This window comes from Pipistrellus kuhlii, unplaced genomic scaffold (genome assembly GCF_014108245.1).
Source record: "Pipistrellus kuhlii isolate mPipKuh1 unplaced genomic scaffold, mPipKuh1.p scaffold_m20_p_9, whole genome shotgun sequence".
In the NCBI taxonomy this organism is placed as follows: Eukaryota; Metazoa; Chordata; class Mammalia; order Chiroptera; family Vespertilionidae; genus Pipistrellus; species Pipistrellus kuhlii.
Window position 1 is genome coordinate 48,313,484 of NW_023425595.1, and position 16,553 is coordinate 48,330,036.

Consider the following 16,553-nt stretch of genomic DNA (forward strand, 5'->3'; position numbering starts at 1 on the left):
ACCACAATTCTTTGAATTCAGTCCCTCTAATCCACATGTGTCAAACACAAGGCCCGCGGGCCAAATCCATCCTGCCAGGCCTTGCAATGTGGCCCGCACCACGCTGTCATCACTGCACTCCGCTGCGTTTCCATCACAATGACAGTTTATGACTGTTCAGTAAACCATTCGGCCCGCGATTTAGGCTGGATTTTAGATTTTGGCCCCTTCTCTGATTGAGTTCGACACCCCTACTCTAATCCCTTGATCCCACATCTTTCTCCTGATCCATCAGCCCCCTTCTGACTTCTCATCATCCCTTATTTAATGCAAATCCTAGAGTCCATCTTCCTGCCATGTCCTTGCATTTCCTTCATTTATTTACTCCTGGCTGGCAAGCCCCGATCCTCACTGAAGTTCCCTCTGCCTTCTCTGGGCCTGTCCTGAGCCTGCTCCAAGTTTCTGATTACAACCTTTGGACAAAGCTTCATTTATAGTCTCAATCTCAAGCCATACGGCCACTTGTTCTCCTGACATACCTGTCATGCTTTCCTAGGTAACTTCCCCATTTTCTGAAATGACATTTCATACCTTCTTCTGTCTGCACACCACCCACACTCTCTTCCCCTGAGTCCCCTGAATTCTGGCTAATGAGGGAGCCTCAAACTCCCTGAGAGAATAGCAGCCAGAGAGGAATGTATTCCTTCATCTTCTCACCCAATCTAGAGACACTCTGAATTGGCACCTGGCTTCTGCTTCCTTTCTCCTGTAGGGGAGAAAGTTTCTCTCTCCTAACAATCACATTCCTTCTCCAGATGAGCTCATTTCTCAAGGAGTTTGTTCCTTTAATTATCATCGTCTGCATAATCACATTATCAGAGTCCCTCTCCAAAGCTTCCTTTCTCTTTTTATTTATTTAAAATTTTATTCATTGATTTGAGAGAGGGGGGATCTATTTAGTGTTCTGCTTATGTATGCTTTCATGGTTGCTTCTTGGATGTGCTCTGACCAGGGATCAAACCTGAAACCTTGGTATATCTGGACAACACTCTAACCGAGCTACCTGGACAAGGCTCATTCTTCCTTACATTATGATTCATTAACAGTAGCAATATTACAATTATGAAGTAGCAACGAAAATAATTTGCTAATCCATCTGATTTAAGACTAGTTAAAACCAATCTGCTTTAAGTCAAGCCAATGCTATTCTAACAAACACATGTGTACTGATTTCTGTAATTTGCATATTTAGTAGGGCATTGGAGGGCACCTGGGTGAGGAAGGCAGGTGGCAGGGGGAAGATTGAAAATACCAACATGAATTATAAGGTCCATCTATTCAGTAAGCTCCGAGATCATCAGGGGAAGCAAACCTCCTTCTCTGCAATGTTTAATTAGCTTACTCCATATAGCGAGTATAACTTTCCACCCTACTTCGCTCTGGGCTATGTTCCCATAGCCTCGGGATTACATGCTCTTTAGACTTAGGCTTTGCCCTTCTGTCAACAGCTGATCTGGATCACCAGCACCTTATCCAGTCTGCACACCCGGGTGTCCCCCTCTAAGCGCAGCTTCTGGGGGTTGAGGGAAGGGGAGAAGGGGAGATCCTTGCGCTCAGAAACTGAAGTCTTAGCGGGGCCAGACAAGAGTTGGTCTCTGGGTGGGAGAGCAAGCTGCTCCTGAGCAAACTACCAAGGGACCCTCTCCTTTTGGCAAAGCCTGCACCCCAAGTCCTCCGTCTGCTCCCACATTTTTCTCCGCCCCCTGCCGGGACTTAATTACTCCTTTAGCTCCCTCCCCGCTGGCCTCCCGCCAGGCCGTGCGGAGCTCCGCTGCGCCCTGCGCCTCTCCTGGCGGCCAAAGGGGGCGGCGGCGCACGGGGTCCGAGATGCCTGGGAACGGCTCCTTCCGCAACTGCTGCGAGGCGGCCGGGCGTGCCCTGCGCCCGGGCTGGCCCGGAGCGGGCGGCGGGCAGCCGTCCGGGCACCCTCGGCCCCCCTGGGTGGCGCCCGCTCTGTTCTCCGTGCTCGTCTTCACCACCGTGGTGGACGTCCTGGGCAACCTGCTGGTCATCCTCTCGGTGCTCAGGAACCGCAAGCTCCGCAACTACGCAGGTGAGTGCCGTGCCCGATTCTGGGCGCGGGCGGTCCCCTTGCCCTTGCCCTTGACCTCGCAATCCGCCTCCCAGTCCTTCCTCGGCGCCAGGGTCCCGTTCCTTTCTCTCTAATCTAGCCCCCAAGTTTGGCCATGAGCTCAAAAGTTAGGGTGAGTGCCCAAACCGGTTTGGCTCAGTGGATAGAGCATCGGCCTGTGGACTGAAAGGTCCCAGGTTGGATTCCGGTCAAGGGCATGTATATTGGTTGCGGGCACATCCCCGGTGGGGGGTGTGCAGGAGGCAGCTGGTCAATGTATCTCTCTCATTGATGTTTCTAGCTCTCTATCCCTCTCCCTTCCTCTGTGAAAAATCAATAAAATATATATTTTTAAAAAAGTTAGGGTGAGTTGCTGCCTTCCCCTCCGACCTGCGTGCGGCTGTGGCGCTCGCCTCTTGGAGTTGCCGAGGGTGCACTTGGCACACCGGTGCTGGCATGACTTGGTAAGGTGACCAGACGTCGTGCTTTGGGCGGGACAGTCCTGACAAAAGCGGGACGTCTGGTCACCTTAGTTGGGGAAAGTTTTTCTGGCGCCCTTGGTGGCAGGGCGCAGGAGCTGTGGGTACCCACGCGGCTGGACAGCCTCGACTCCCTGGAGCTCCAGTTTGTGCAGGTCCAGATTGGATTGGGCCCCTCTCTGGCCACCGAGATCTGAGGATCTGGAATACTTCTCCTTCTCCCCCTCAAGCGCTGTGGCTTTAAGCAATAGGTGCTTAGGAAATATTTGCTAAGACAATGAGTGAATTAATGGAAGCATTCCGGTGGTTTTATGTCAGGAACTTATCTCCAGGCCCTTGGAAGATCCAGTTTCAACCCAGAGAGTGCAAATGCAGAAATCTGCAGGCTCCGCCTGGACCGAGCTGGGTTTGCTTTGAGACGGGGTGTGTGTGTGTGTGTGTGTGTGTGTGTGTGTGTGTGTGTTGGTTGTTTTATTTGTTGGTATGCTTTTGTCCTGAGGACAGGGCATTCATGAGATGGATCGAGGATTAAAACAATGATTTGGCCAAATAGTGCTGCAGTCTTGAAAATATTGTCTCCTTTCCAGCCCACTCTCCTTTCTGTTTTCTCACTCTCAGGTCTGCAAGGGGATACAACCAGAGGGAGGGAGTGGTGAACTCTGGCCCTGGAGGGTCCTGGGAGTGTGCTGACCATTTCTGTTTGGGAAGAAGCTCAATGGCCTGTTTGTCATTTTGTAATTTCCCAGTTTGGGCCTTAGAGGTTACTCATACACTGGTGTGAATTAAAATGAAAAGATAACAGCAGAAAGCCAACTATGTAGCTTTACATGCATTCCTAAGGAGCTAGACTGTTCAGAATGGCCATTTTTAGTCGATGGCTCTGTGTTTACATTAAGGATGGCCCTGTGGCTCTAGGATTTTTATCTAAAGAACAAACAAAAGTGAGCTTCTGTCCCTAATATGGAAAACATTATCTTAAGAAGAAGCAAGCTTCCTAACTCAGCCCTTTCAGTAGCGGTGGCGAGTATTATTTGGAATATTTTCAAGATGTTATTGTGTCCTTTGAGGAAAAGCCTGTATATTAGGAGAGAGCAAGTTATGATTCGAAAGCTGTATTTAATACTGACCATCACAAGGTCTATTTGCAGCAGCCACAAACATTCATTTCCTTCCCAGAGGCACGGGGGCAGGGAGGACCAGGTCCTGACACTGGCCACCTCTCCCCCTGACGGATGGGATGTGGAGAGCAGGCTGTGGCCCTGCTCAGTACTGCGGGCCACCTGCCAGGAGAGAGGAGGTAGCTGAGGGCAGAGTGTGCCGCTCCCCCTCTCCTGTCCTGCTGGCCTTTTCTGCCCCCGTAGCAGGGCTCACAGAAACCTTAGTGATTTGAGATCATGGTCGGAGCAGGTCACGGGCGCGTTACATTTCTGGCACGTCCTCTATTCCATCCTTCCCGCCTCCCATTGAGTCTGTGCAGCTCAGCACCAGAAAATAAAAATTTAATACTGTCTCTACATAACATGGATTCCTCGCACACCGGGGACTGCTCTAAGCATGCAATTTAACCAATTCTTATTTTACCATTGGCTTTACTAATGATAGTAATGAAAAAAATCACAGTATTGACTTAAAATAATGTTGGCAGAGTGAGATTTCAGAAGATGCTTAAAAACTTAACTTTGATTCCGGCTGGTGTGGCTCAGTGGTTGAGTGTCAACCCGTGAACCAGAAGGTCATGGTTTGATTCCCACTCAGGGCACATGCCTGACTTGCAGGCTTGACCTCACCCAGTTGGGGGTATGCGGGAGGCAGCCAATTAACTATTTTCTCTTATTGATGATTCTACCGCTCTCTTCCTCTCCCTTCCTCTTGTTAATGAAAAAAACAAACAAACATTGAAACCTGTAAAGAATTTTAGTGAGTTTATTTGAGCTAAACTGTGGACATATGCCAGGAAGCAGAACCTCAACAGATTGAGATAATACTCCGAAGAATGGTGGGTTACATATCTACTATATTTATACATTGTAATCAATGGAAAGGGATGTAGGTGAGTTACATGAAATTCATTGGTGATAGATTAGGGAGGTGGGACAGAGCAAAGCAGGGGGGGGACGTCTGGGATAGGGTAAAAGGTGAAATGATGGACATGAGCTTCTTTTACAGAGATGGATACAGGATACTTTAATGTAATTAACAGTTGACAATTAACTTAATAACAATAACAATGAGGGAATGTCTCAAGGCCATTTGTTGTGCCCTGAGGGGTTGGGGTAAAAAGGAAGTTACAAGTTACCCAGACATCTCACAGATATGTTATCTTAGAGGCCTGTAGGCAGATGGGGCTCAGTAAAGATATTAAGTTGATTTTTGTCAGGTGAAATATCTGGGACATAACTAACCACTATAACCTGTTTATAGTTAGATATTTAATTTTCAAACCATCTTTTGTGGTTACTTTAGGTCTCTGAGTTTGCAAGACTGCCACTCAGGCCTTCCTTGAGCCTGTCAGGTTAGCATGTGGCTCTTTTCTTTCACACTCTTAACATCTTTCTATAGTTAAAAAACTGAATTTTGAATATATAGTTAGCACCATTCATTCCACTATTAATCAGGTCTTCTCTTATTAAAGAGTTTGGGTTTCCTTTAAGAAACACTTTTCTCAGACCATTCTATAATTAAGTCTGGTTCCTTAATTCCTTGGTATTAAGATAGGCATGACAATGAGAACACACATTTCCAATAACCAAGGCACACAGTTCATATTAAGGCCACAGCATCTTTCATAGCAGACATCAGTATCCTTTACTTGACTATTACAAACCTGGTTTCTCTGTGGGGCAGACCCCTGTCATTCTTAATAGGGTTATTCCTGATAGCAAGGTAAGTGATCAGCATCATAGTCGTCGTGTCCCCCCCCCCCCCCCCCCCACACACACACACACACATTGCCCTGTCTGCCGCTTCTGTTGCTGCAGGCATTGGATTGACTTTTTCAGAGGTGGAACTAGAGAAAGGCAGACAGGAGGGATGGAGGGAAGGGGGAGACAGATGCAGGAAACTGACGGTACTTAGAAGGTCAGGCCAGGCATGTGCTCACTCTGCTGTATTCTCAGCCTTGCATAGCACACTTGGCACAGGGTTGGCATCTCATCCTTCTCAGGGTGTGCTTCCTGGGTACCTGTCACACTTGGGGGTCTCCTGACAGTAGCCGAGGACTTTCCCTGTACCTGGCACTACTACTCTTACCCCAGACTAGACCTCCCCAATGTCAGTCCCTGGAATTTTACTATCTCTTTCTTCCCATGTTGTTCTGGAACCTTCCTCCATCAAAGTCCTTCTCTCTTATTTAATGTTTGCCTCTTTCCCTTTAGGCAACACATTCACACACATACAGGTATCTCCAGTGTTTAAAAGGAAAAGAAGCTTTGCTGAAACCGGTTTGGCTCAATGGATAGAGCGTCGGCTTGGGGACTGAAGGGTCCCGGGTTTGATTCCGGTCAAGGGCATATACCTTGGTTGCGGGCATATCCCCAGTAGGGGGTGTGCAAGAGGCAGCTGATTGATGACTCTCTCTCATCGATGTTTCTAACTATCTCTCTCCCTTCCTCTCTGTACAAAACCAATAAAAAATATATTTTTTTAATAAAAGGAAAAGAAGCTTTCCTTGATTTTTATGTCTCCTTCTACCTTCCTTCCATTCTCAGCAGACATCTCTCTATATATAAAAGTCTAAGCGGCCCAACAACCGAAAGACCGGTAGCTATGCTGAGCACTGACCACCAGGGGACAGATGCTCAATGCAGGAGCTGCTCCCTGGTGATCAGTGCGCTCCCACAGGAAGGGGACACTGCTCAGTCAGAAGCCAGGCTCATGGTTGGTGAGAGCATCGGCAATGCAGGAGCCTCTCCTGTCTCTGCAGCAGGGCTAAGGATGTCTGCCTGGGAAGTGGGCTTGTGAGGAGTGAGCCTAAGCCATCAGGTAGGCATCCCCTGAGGGCTCCTGGATTGCCAGAGGGCTCAGGCCTAGCTGAAGGACACAGCCACCCCCCAGAGTGCATGAAGTCCTCTAGTAAGCAAATAAATAGGCTTTCTTTTCTTTCTTTCTTTTTTTTTTTTTCTCTTCACTTTTTTTCTGTGTGGCTATAGGCTAGTAACATAATTCATGTGTTGGATTTTTGGTCTAGAAAATGGAAATCACACTCTGAACATTAAGGGACTCTGTTGAGAAACATGAGTCAATTTATATTAATATAAATACACATCATGAACTTTAAGATGCTTTACCAATTGTTGTTCTGTTATGACATATAATTCAGATAGTAAAATGCTACTTTGAGTCTCAGAGTGATCTCTTTTGATGATTCTGGCAGAATATTTTGTAATAAACAGTTACTTTTTTTTTTTTAATGAATGCTTAAGCTCTTAAACATATTTTCTTTTTTTAGCTTGCTTTGCCATCCTTTCCTCCATTAATTAAAGTGAAGTTAGATTTCAGTTCAGCCCTTATGACCCACCCACATACTCTAGGATTTTCATAAATAATGTGATTTTTTAAGAAAATAATTCCTGCCCTCAAATAACTTGGGAACCAGATTAACAGCTTACATTAACATAAAAGACATTATTTTAGTATTTGTAAGAAAATCAAGTTTTTGATAAATGATCTGTACACAGTGATTTCACATGCCTATCCTTAGAAAGTAATAAAGATTATCTCACATTCATTTCTTATGCCCTTTCCCATACAAGATCCTATCTGAGGGGTCCTATTTGTGAGATGCAGGCAGCCTGCTGCAGGGTCTTGGTGGTTTTTTCCAGCTTCTTGAATTACCCTGCATAAGAAGCCCCATCCCCCGTCACTACCCCAGGTCCACGCCAGCTTATTTATTTCCCACTGTTCCCACCATCTCCTCTGGCCTTCCGCCCAGCTCTCACCACACCGAAGGGCCACTGTTTCTGTGTCTGCTCCCCAAAAGCACAGTTGGCATCTCAGCGATAGGGGCCGTGTCTTTCATTCATCACTGTGCCTATCCAAGCATGGTAGGCACTCAGTACTGTCAGTGTATTACATATTTGAATGGGTGGAAGATAGAAAAGACCTCAACGCACCGGAAGTTTAATCCTGTTAGAAATAATAGACCATCTGTTGACTTCCTTATCATAATCCTCACTGCATCTTGTTTTTATTTAAGCACCTCCTCTCTGAGACCCTGCGCTTTGTAAAGGGAGGGGGTGTGCCTATCTTGCTCACCACGTTTCCCTGAGCCCTGGCAAAGGCAGAGCCGCTACCTAGCAAACACTCAGCAATATTTGTTAAGTAAATTACTCAATGGCTTTGTATTTCTACACAGTGACGAGCGACAATTTAAATCCAACAAACTCTTCTCCCGGCATGCAGGGTGGGCATGAGGATGAGAGGTAAGGGCTTAAAGGTAGCTTAGTCTTCCAGAATTCTCCTATCTGATGGAAACTAGGTAGCTCAACACTCGCTGACTCTTTCCCAGTTTACCAGGTTCTCAACAAGAAATAGGTTTCCCAGAAAGAAGGACAGAGGAGGGGACAGGAGAGGGAATCATGATGGTTGATATGTGAAAGGTTGTGCTTTGCGTGTGAATGTGGAAAGGAATTACATATTAGTAAACAGAACCCTGTTGTCTGCCCTGTCTGATGGAGAAAAACAGAAATAAGTTGCATGGGGACTTGTGACATAAATATTCATCAGAAGGCTGTGCTCGGGGTGATGACCAGGGCTGTGTGCATCCTGGTTGGTTCCTCACCTGTCTGGGGAAGAGATGGGTAGAGAACCAGATCTTTCCTTGACTGTCATCCAGATAAAACCTGACTTCTTACAGATGGGAGACAAAAATCAGAATTTTATTTGCCTGACTTAGAATGATGTCAGGAAAACCAGAAGATAGTAGGACATCTGGGCAGATAACTGTGCAGCATAAACTCGCTGATTTCAGCCTTTTAAGAACAGCCGGAGTAATAGGGGAGAGTCATTGAATCACTCTCCACGTGGAGTTGGATGTGTCCTCCCCACTGTTTACCAGCTGTTTGCCAGCCTGTGGGGCATTATGAAGGGATGAGCCAATTAACACGGCAGAGCTTGACTCACTTTCCTGGGGAAAGAGCTGGGCTTGCACCGGCTCCCGGCAGCTCTTGACTTTCTCCCCAGGTACTGGCAAGTACCAAAAGCTTGTTTGCCGTTTAGCAGGCCTGGCAGAGACCAGTACTCCTGTGCTGGAAAGAAGCGGTTTTCCTCATCAAAACAGCCGAGTGGAGTGTGCATGAGGAGGGGCAAGGAAGGAACTGATGAAGGAATCTTCACAGAGAAAGAAGTTCATTAACTCACCCAAGTTCACGTGGGCACAAAGTGGCCAAACTGAGATTATCCCAAGTCACTCCAGCTCCCAGCGCCACCTCAGCTGGGGACATTTAAAATTCAGCTGAAAATAAGAACTGTGAGAAAGGAAATACCCCCACTCTTTGGGAACCAAATGAGGTCTGAGTAGGGGAGTCAGAGAAAGAGCTTACCGGTGGAGACAGCCAACAAGGCTGGAAATTAAATGGAGAAGCAGGAGACCCCTCCACACCCCAGGAAAATCCTCAGGTGTGCATTGCTTGCCTTGTAGAATCAACCAGAAAGAAAACACAAGGGGGCTTTATCCCGTTGCGTAAAATAGATTTCTTAAAATAGCACAGAATCCTGCAGGTCAATCCGAGGCCGGAGTCTCCTTTGCTATCAACCTCTATGAGAATGTCTCAAGGGACAGGGACACTCACTACCTCACAAACACTCCAATTGTCCAACTCTTTCTCTCCTCTCCATCCTGTCTCCCTCGGGCCCTAACCCAGTTGTCTGGACTTAGGAGTAGTTGGGTCCTGAGAACTCCCAGGGAGCGAACAGATTTCTTTTCTGTTGGTTCTGAGTGGGGTTGACCCTATACCTCTGTGGCCAAAATAGGCACTTCAGGAAGGCTGCCTGTGGGCCTTCCAGGTTGCCAAGGGAACAGGGAACATGTCCCATGGAAACCCTGTTGAGATGGGGTGAGAATGTGTGTTGGGACAGGGGAGGGCTGGAGAACCTTGTAGGCTCTTAACTGCAAGTTGGAGTCCATCTCACCTAAAGGTCTGACCCAGAGGCACCCCCAGCTGGGTGGCTCTGGGGCTCCCTTTATCTGAATCCTTTTGGAGCCAGACCACAGCCCGGCCTCTCTGTGCTTTTTGGACTCTTCTATCTGCCTGACTCTTGGGTCCCTGGGCTGGTCACATCGGCCTCCGGAGCGCAGAGCAGATGCACGGTGGCAGTGGGGCATCAATGTCCTTACCTCGTTAGAGAGTCCATCCCCCTGCGAATGCATTCCTCCTGCCCTCTATGGTCAGCCACTCTTCACCATGTGGCAAGAGGGCAGAGGACTTGAAACACTGTGTCCAGCACCCACTGCATCCCCGAGAGCCTCTGCCGGTGGGAGAGTGTCTTTTGAGCCCACCGTAGGGGCTCAGAGAGTACGACACTCGGTGCATACAACAGATGGCATTAGGAACTTGCTGTTGTCCAAACAGTCAGGTTTTTGGTGCTTCATTCATGAGCCAGTGTTTGTTTGGAAACAGAGACTGTGTTCTTTTGGATCAAGTCCTGTCTCCTCCCTAGGATGCTGGCCCAGAACCTGCCTGCAACATTCTGATCGATGGCTGTTGAGGTTCACTGAGGCTCTCACTAGATGGCTGAGCTTGGTGATGCTGGAGAATGTTCTGTTCAGAGGCGGGAGGCAGTCAGGAAGCGAGGGAATGTGCAGGCACAGCTGGGAGGCCTGTGGATGCTGGGAGACGGGGAGCATCCACAGCCCCTCCCCTCCACGGAACTGGACTCTGAACCACCATGCCGGGTGTCTGCAACATGGCAACATGGCAACATGGCTTCGTGTAGGCCCCAGATAAGGCAGACTGTGGAACACCAGAACTCCTTGTTCCCTTTCTCAAAACCTTTCTTCCATGCCACCTGCAAAATACAATTCACACTTAGAAAAATGAATTAAAAACTCTTGGAAAGTGCCTGCTAACCAGTGGGAAGAGGATGCAGAAGGAAACTGTCAGAGAGAAATGTGGGAGTGGGACAGAAAAAGGGGAGGGATGACAAGTCCATACTCCTGATTCTCAGATCCTTCTCCCCAGAATCATGGCCGGAGTTAAATGATCAAAACCACGGAGCATCTGTGCCTGTCATGAAGCCAGTTGCCATTCGTGAGCACCCGCTGTGCCCCCAAGCATGATGAGTCATTATTTAATTCTCACAGCTACAGTATAAAGCAGCATCATCATCCCCAGTTTACAAATGAGAAAAATGAGTCTCGGAGAGTCTGAGCAACGGCTCCAGTTGCACAGTTAGTGAGCAGGAGTGCAGTTGGAACCCAGATCTCCGTGTCTCTAAAAACCACATGGTTTCCAGTCCCAATACTAACAGTGACCCATAGTTAGTTACTATGGAAGAACTGGACAAAGACTAGAACACTTTACAGAATAGAAATCCCGAGGTCTCATCCTGACTCCTGCTTCCTGTTTCCTGTTCCAGGTAATTTGTTCTTGGTGAGTCTGGCGTTGGCTGACCTGGTGGTGGCCCTGTACCCTTACCCACTGATCCTCATGGCCATCTTCCATGACGGCTGGGCCCTGGGGGAGGTGCACTGCAAGGCCAGTGCCTTTGTGATGGGCCTGAGCGTCATCTGCTCTGTCTTCAACATCACGGCCATCGCCATTAACCGCTACTGCTACATCTGCCACAGCGTGGCCTACAGCCGGCTCTACCGGCACTGGCACACCCCACTCTTCATCTGCCTCGTCTGGCTCCTCACCGTGGTGGCCTTGGTGCCCAACTTTTTTGTGGGGTCCCTGGAGTACGACCCCCGCATCTACTCCTGCACCTTCATCCAGACGACCAGCACCCAGTACACCGTGGCGGTGGTGGCCATCCACTTCCTCCTCCCCATGGCCGTCGTGTCCTTCTGTTACCTGCGCATCTGGCTGCTGGTGCTCCAGGCCCGCAGGAAGGTCAAGTCCGAGAGGAGGCTGCGCCTGCGGCCCAGTGACATCCGGAGCTTCCTCACCATGTTCGTGGTGTTTGTCATCTTCGCCATCTGCTGGGCCCCGCTCAACTGCATCGGCCTCGCCGTGGCCATCAGCCCAGAGGAGATGGCTCCTCGGGTGCCGGAAGGGCTCTTTGTCACGAGCTACTTCCTGGCTTACTTCAACAGCTGCCTCAATGCCGTCATCTACGGGCTCCTGAACCAGAACTTCCGCAGGGAATACAAGAAGATTGTCTCGGTCCTCTGGAACCCGTGGTTCGGCTTTCGGGACACGTGCAGGGGCGGCCACGCTGAGGGGCACCAGGGCCAGGATCTGCCTGTTGTTAATGCCCAGCACCCCGTCCAGCCAGGCGCTCTCTAGCCTGGATCAGAGACACACCGGCTGGACGGCACACTCGGCACTGGTAGGAGGGAATCTGCTCCAAGATCAGACATTGTGTTGCGTTGTCCTGTGAGCGTGACAGCCCATGGCATTTGGAACTTCAACCTGTGGACAGGAGCCTGTTGCCACCCTTGGTTCATGCTGGTCAAAGGGACAGCTACAGGTACCGGGGGCCAGGTCCCGCAGAGCATAGGCCTGGACCTGGCAGACACTCTCAGTGGTGCATTCAAGGCTTGACGGCTACAAGGTCTAAAGAAGAGACTGAATAAGGAAAGGCCTGGGGCAGAAGCAGCTAATTCTTTCCCATCGGGCGCTCTCAATCCCTTAGTCTCCTTGCTGCTTTCTCTTTTCTCCCCTGAGTGGTGGCAGGAATGGACATCTTCGAGTTAGCAAGAATAAAAGAGAAAGCTCTGCAGAGCTGAAAGGTGGGTAACTGTGTAGGGGACTCAGGGGGATTGGATCGCTGCAGAGGGCAAGTGGCCTACTTTTCCCCTCCCTGACCTTCCCTACACACACATACATGCACCTGTACACACACCATCATTATAAATGCTACCACATACACTATAGTAAGTGTAAAAATATCTATGATGTTAACAACTTCAGAAAATTTGACAATGAAGTTTTGAAGCTTGCTGTCAATACAACAAAATAGCATACATATCAAATCACACATATATCAACATATGTGTAACTCCATCTATTGAAAAAAATCTGCATTATTAATTGGTACATTTAGTATATGTGCTCTGCATATATGTACACATCACATTATACATGGACACATACCACAAATGAGCTGTACATCATTCTTCATGTGCTTGAAACACAAAGTCTGCCTGGTTTCCTTGCCTGATTTCACCAAGTTCAGTTGAGGGACTTGTGACAAGTTCCCTAACCTCAGTATTTCTCAGTTACTCGCCTTAAAATGGGATCATCCAGTTCCTTATAGGATAGTTGTGATGAACTGCTGAGGACAATGCCTGACACATGGCTAGCACTGAGTCATTACTAGTTTTTACTCTGATTCTAACTACACAAAATGAAAGACAGCCCTGCAGGAGAGAAGCAGTCACACACACAAAGGAACAGGAGGAAAGAGAAAGGGAAGATGTGTGCAGAAGAGGGAGAAGGGCAGCTCCATTTGGATTTCTGACTGCTAGTGTGTTTATGAACTTGCTGTTTGTAGACATTAGGTCTTCATTTAGCACCAACAGACGTATCTGCCTCCTTCAAATCCACAAATACTAATCAAGTACCAGCCTATCAGAAGCAACAAAGGGCATGTTGTCTGCCCTCTGAGAAGCCATAGTATGTTAACAAAATATACCAGCTAACATTTATTGGGTGCTAGCTTTGTATCAGACATTGTGGTACATCCGTGGTATGTATTATTTCACTTAGTCCTTATCAAACTCTTTGAAAGGATATTATTATTCATTATTTTTGGTAAGAAGCTGAAACTCAAGGAAGTGAGATGATTTCCCGAGTTCACAGAGCTGATGAATCCAAAGCTAAGTGTGGAGCCCAAGTCTGTCTGATGGCAGCACCCACTTTGGCCCCCTTCCCCCTATACATACACCTTAGAAAGTGTGGCAGTGACAAAGTGGAGTGGAGTACTTACCCCAAGTATATAAAATGCCTTGGGGCTCCAAAGAGAGAGAGAAGCTCCCTCAGCCAGCCGCTGATTCTTAGAGAAAGATTCTTAGTGGGTTGATCTTTCCTCACTGGGCTGAATGCTCTCCTTCCCACTTAATGGGAGGCATCAGGCCGGGTGCTGTGGTTAGTCACCTTGTTGCCTGGGAGCTTGTTAAACATTAGCAAATGCTCTGGGCTCACAAACAAGGTTTCCAGCGTGGAAATATGGGGAAGGCCCTGGGAATCTGATTCAGCCCCTGGAGGTCAGGACCAAACTAGTTAGAAGTGTAGGTGTTCCAGCTCTGGTGGAGAGTCCTGCCCAAGGAGGCCTCCCAGTTCTATCTGAGAGACTTATGAGGCCTAAGTCTTTTCCTTGAGCTACGACCCCTTTTCCTGGCTCTGGGCAGAGCATGAGCTGACCAGGTAAGGCATATATTTGCTCTGCCAAAGGCATGGATTTGCCCTTCACTCCTGTCGTGGAGGTAATGAGGTGTCCTCTCGTGCTCCCCTTATCCTTAGCTTTGAGCTGAGATACAGATACAGATTGGAGGAACAAAAAGCTCTCTTCGATTTCCTGGACAGTCCACTCACTGGGACCTTTTATGTTTCTGCAGGTTTTGGATGATGGCCCAGGAGCTGAGAGAAGGAAGGGGCATGGGAAAAACTTGGGACTTGGGGCCATGTACATATTCACATGGAACGGCTGTGACTTAAATAAAGACACTTTTGCTATAATAGTGTGGGGTCTCTATCCATCCTCTGATTTCTTGACTCTGGACAGTTTGTTTGACTGTACCACCTTGCAACCTTCCTCTCCATCTATATCAGTTTACGGGGGCTGCCATAAAAAGTACCACAGAGTGGGTGGCTTAATCAAGAGGAAATCCTGTAGTTCTGCCTTCAGAATGTTTGCAGCTAGTGCTGAACAGAATCTGACTAAAGTCGCAGCAAAGGGTAGTCCCAGATCACTACAAATTAGACTGAGGCTGACCCCTGACCCCACTAGAACCCTGACAGGAGAAGGGCATGCCCTTTCCTGGGGATTAATGTATTCTGCTTCTGTTTTGACTGTTCTTTTCACATTTTGAGACATGCACAGAGGAAAGGCAATGTGGCCCAGGAACAAGAAAAGAATCATCAATAGAAGAAGATCCACAGATGGTGCAAAGGTTGGAATCAGAAGACAAAGACTTTAAGACAACTTTTGACAGATGTGTTAAAAGCTGTGGTAGAAAGGTGGACAACCCGTGTGATGGCGAATTTTAGTGTAGAGATGCAATGTATACCAAAAGGGATTGTTGAAATGAAAAATATAATATCAGATGTGGAAAGTTTATTTGAAGGGCTTACAGAAAACTGAACAGTGCAGAGAAAATTAAACAAAGCAAAATTAGTAACGACATGGGGAAAATCTGGCTGAAAATAGGTACCAATTTCCAAGAGACCTCTCCTGATGGAGTCACATGGGAAACAGTTATTCTGGCAATAAGCATTAAGCATTATCTGGCAGAGAACCTGGCCTGAGCCTAGATGTCCAGGATTTTTATCTGGAGGTTAGTCACACAGGCACGCTCTGGCTGGCAGACTCCCCAGAGAAAGTTGGTGGTCATCATAAATCGCAATATTTGTATAAATAGTTTATGTTCAATGGGCCGCTCTTATCAGGTTCAGAATGGTGGAAACCCTCTTGAAATCCAATTCCCAGGTGCCACCAAAGCCAGCCTTACAAGCAGGCCTTCCTAAGGATGCCAGTCGCAGACCTGCTATATTAACTCTTCCCTGTACCTTTCCGTATTGCAAATTAAGCACATCTAAATAACCGTGGTCAAAGAAACAATAATCACAGCAGAATAAAATATTTTTTTCAGGGGGGCAATGGAAAAGACTAACTAGTAATAGAGTTCTGTTTCCTCTCTTTGAAATATCTCAAGCCGATAAATTATAATCAGATCTGAAGTGCACTCATAGAGCATTGGTGCAGTTTCTTTTATGATAATCAGGTAGAGGCTTGGAGATCAGCAAGCCACCAGGTCAAAATGTGCACAATGGGCGACCCCACCCTGAAGCGAGGCCCACAGAAAGCCTGCTGAATGAAGCCTCTGCCACTGACCTGCGTCTGGTAACCAGTGTGCACAGCCATGTGACAGGCCAGGGATGAGAGGCGGATGGTGGCGCTGATTTGTCACGTGCTAAGGCGGCTGCCACGCTTGGACTTTTTGCCTCACCTGTGTCAGCACTGTGCTCAGGGTTTGGCAGGACGGGGACTTCAGATGAGTCACACGTGCATTCTGCTGTCTGAGCAGTTCACAGTCCCATGAGAGGGAGGGACATCTAATGCAAGGAGAAAACCCTTTTCTAGGCTTTCCTGCTAGGACCCTGACTGTGGGGAGGAGGAGCAGTGAAGGGAAGGAGAAGAGGAGAAGGATCACAGCCATAGTTACAAGGCTATTTACCACTGACTGTCTGCTGTGGGAGCAGCCCTACCCAAGCACTTTCTACACATCATTTCCGTGGGTTAGGTGTTGTTATTGCCATTTTATGGAGGAATAAGGGAAGCTCAAGTTAAGTAACTTGCATAAATGTATACACGGATCCATCTCACTGAGTTCTTAATGGGAGAGTATGGGGCTCTCTCCAAGCCTCAGCTATAAAGCAGAACAATCATGTCTGCCCACCACGATGGGAGTTGGTCTGAGACAAGGATCGTTAGACATGCATCCATTATGAGGTAGCGTGTGACTGCTGAGATAAGGTCTGAGTCATAGCCCCATTGTGTAAATATTACATAACGCACCTATTCTTTTGACAGGCACACTGACACCGGTATCAGTTTAGATTGCCTCGCAGCAAGCAATTTTT

General features: G+C 47.9%; 1 protein-coding gene across 1 annotated transcript; it reads left to right on the top strand.

The window, feature by feature from the left end:
- The first annotated feature begins 1,866 nt into the window (after positions 1 to 1,866).
- On the top strand, positions 1,867 to 14,437 carry MTNR1B (melatonin receptor 1B). The gene is made up of 3 exons (XM_036427374.2): positions 1,867 to 2,092; positions 11,164 to 12,481; positions 14,309 to 14,437. The coding sequence occupies exons 1-2, from the start codon at positions 1,867 to 1,869 to the stop codon at positions 12,033 to 12,035; spliced, it is 1,098 nt and encodes a 365-aa protein (XP_036283267.1). The 3' UTR covers positions 12,036 to 12,481; positions 14,309 to 14,437.
- The last annotated feature ends 2,116 nt before the right edge of the window (positions 14,438 to 16,553 follow it).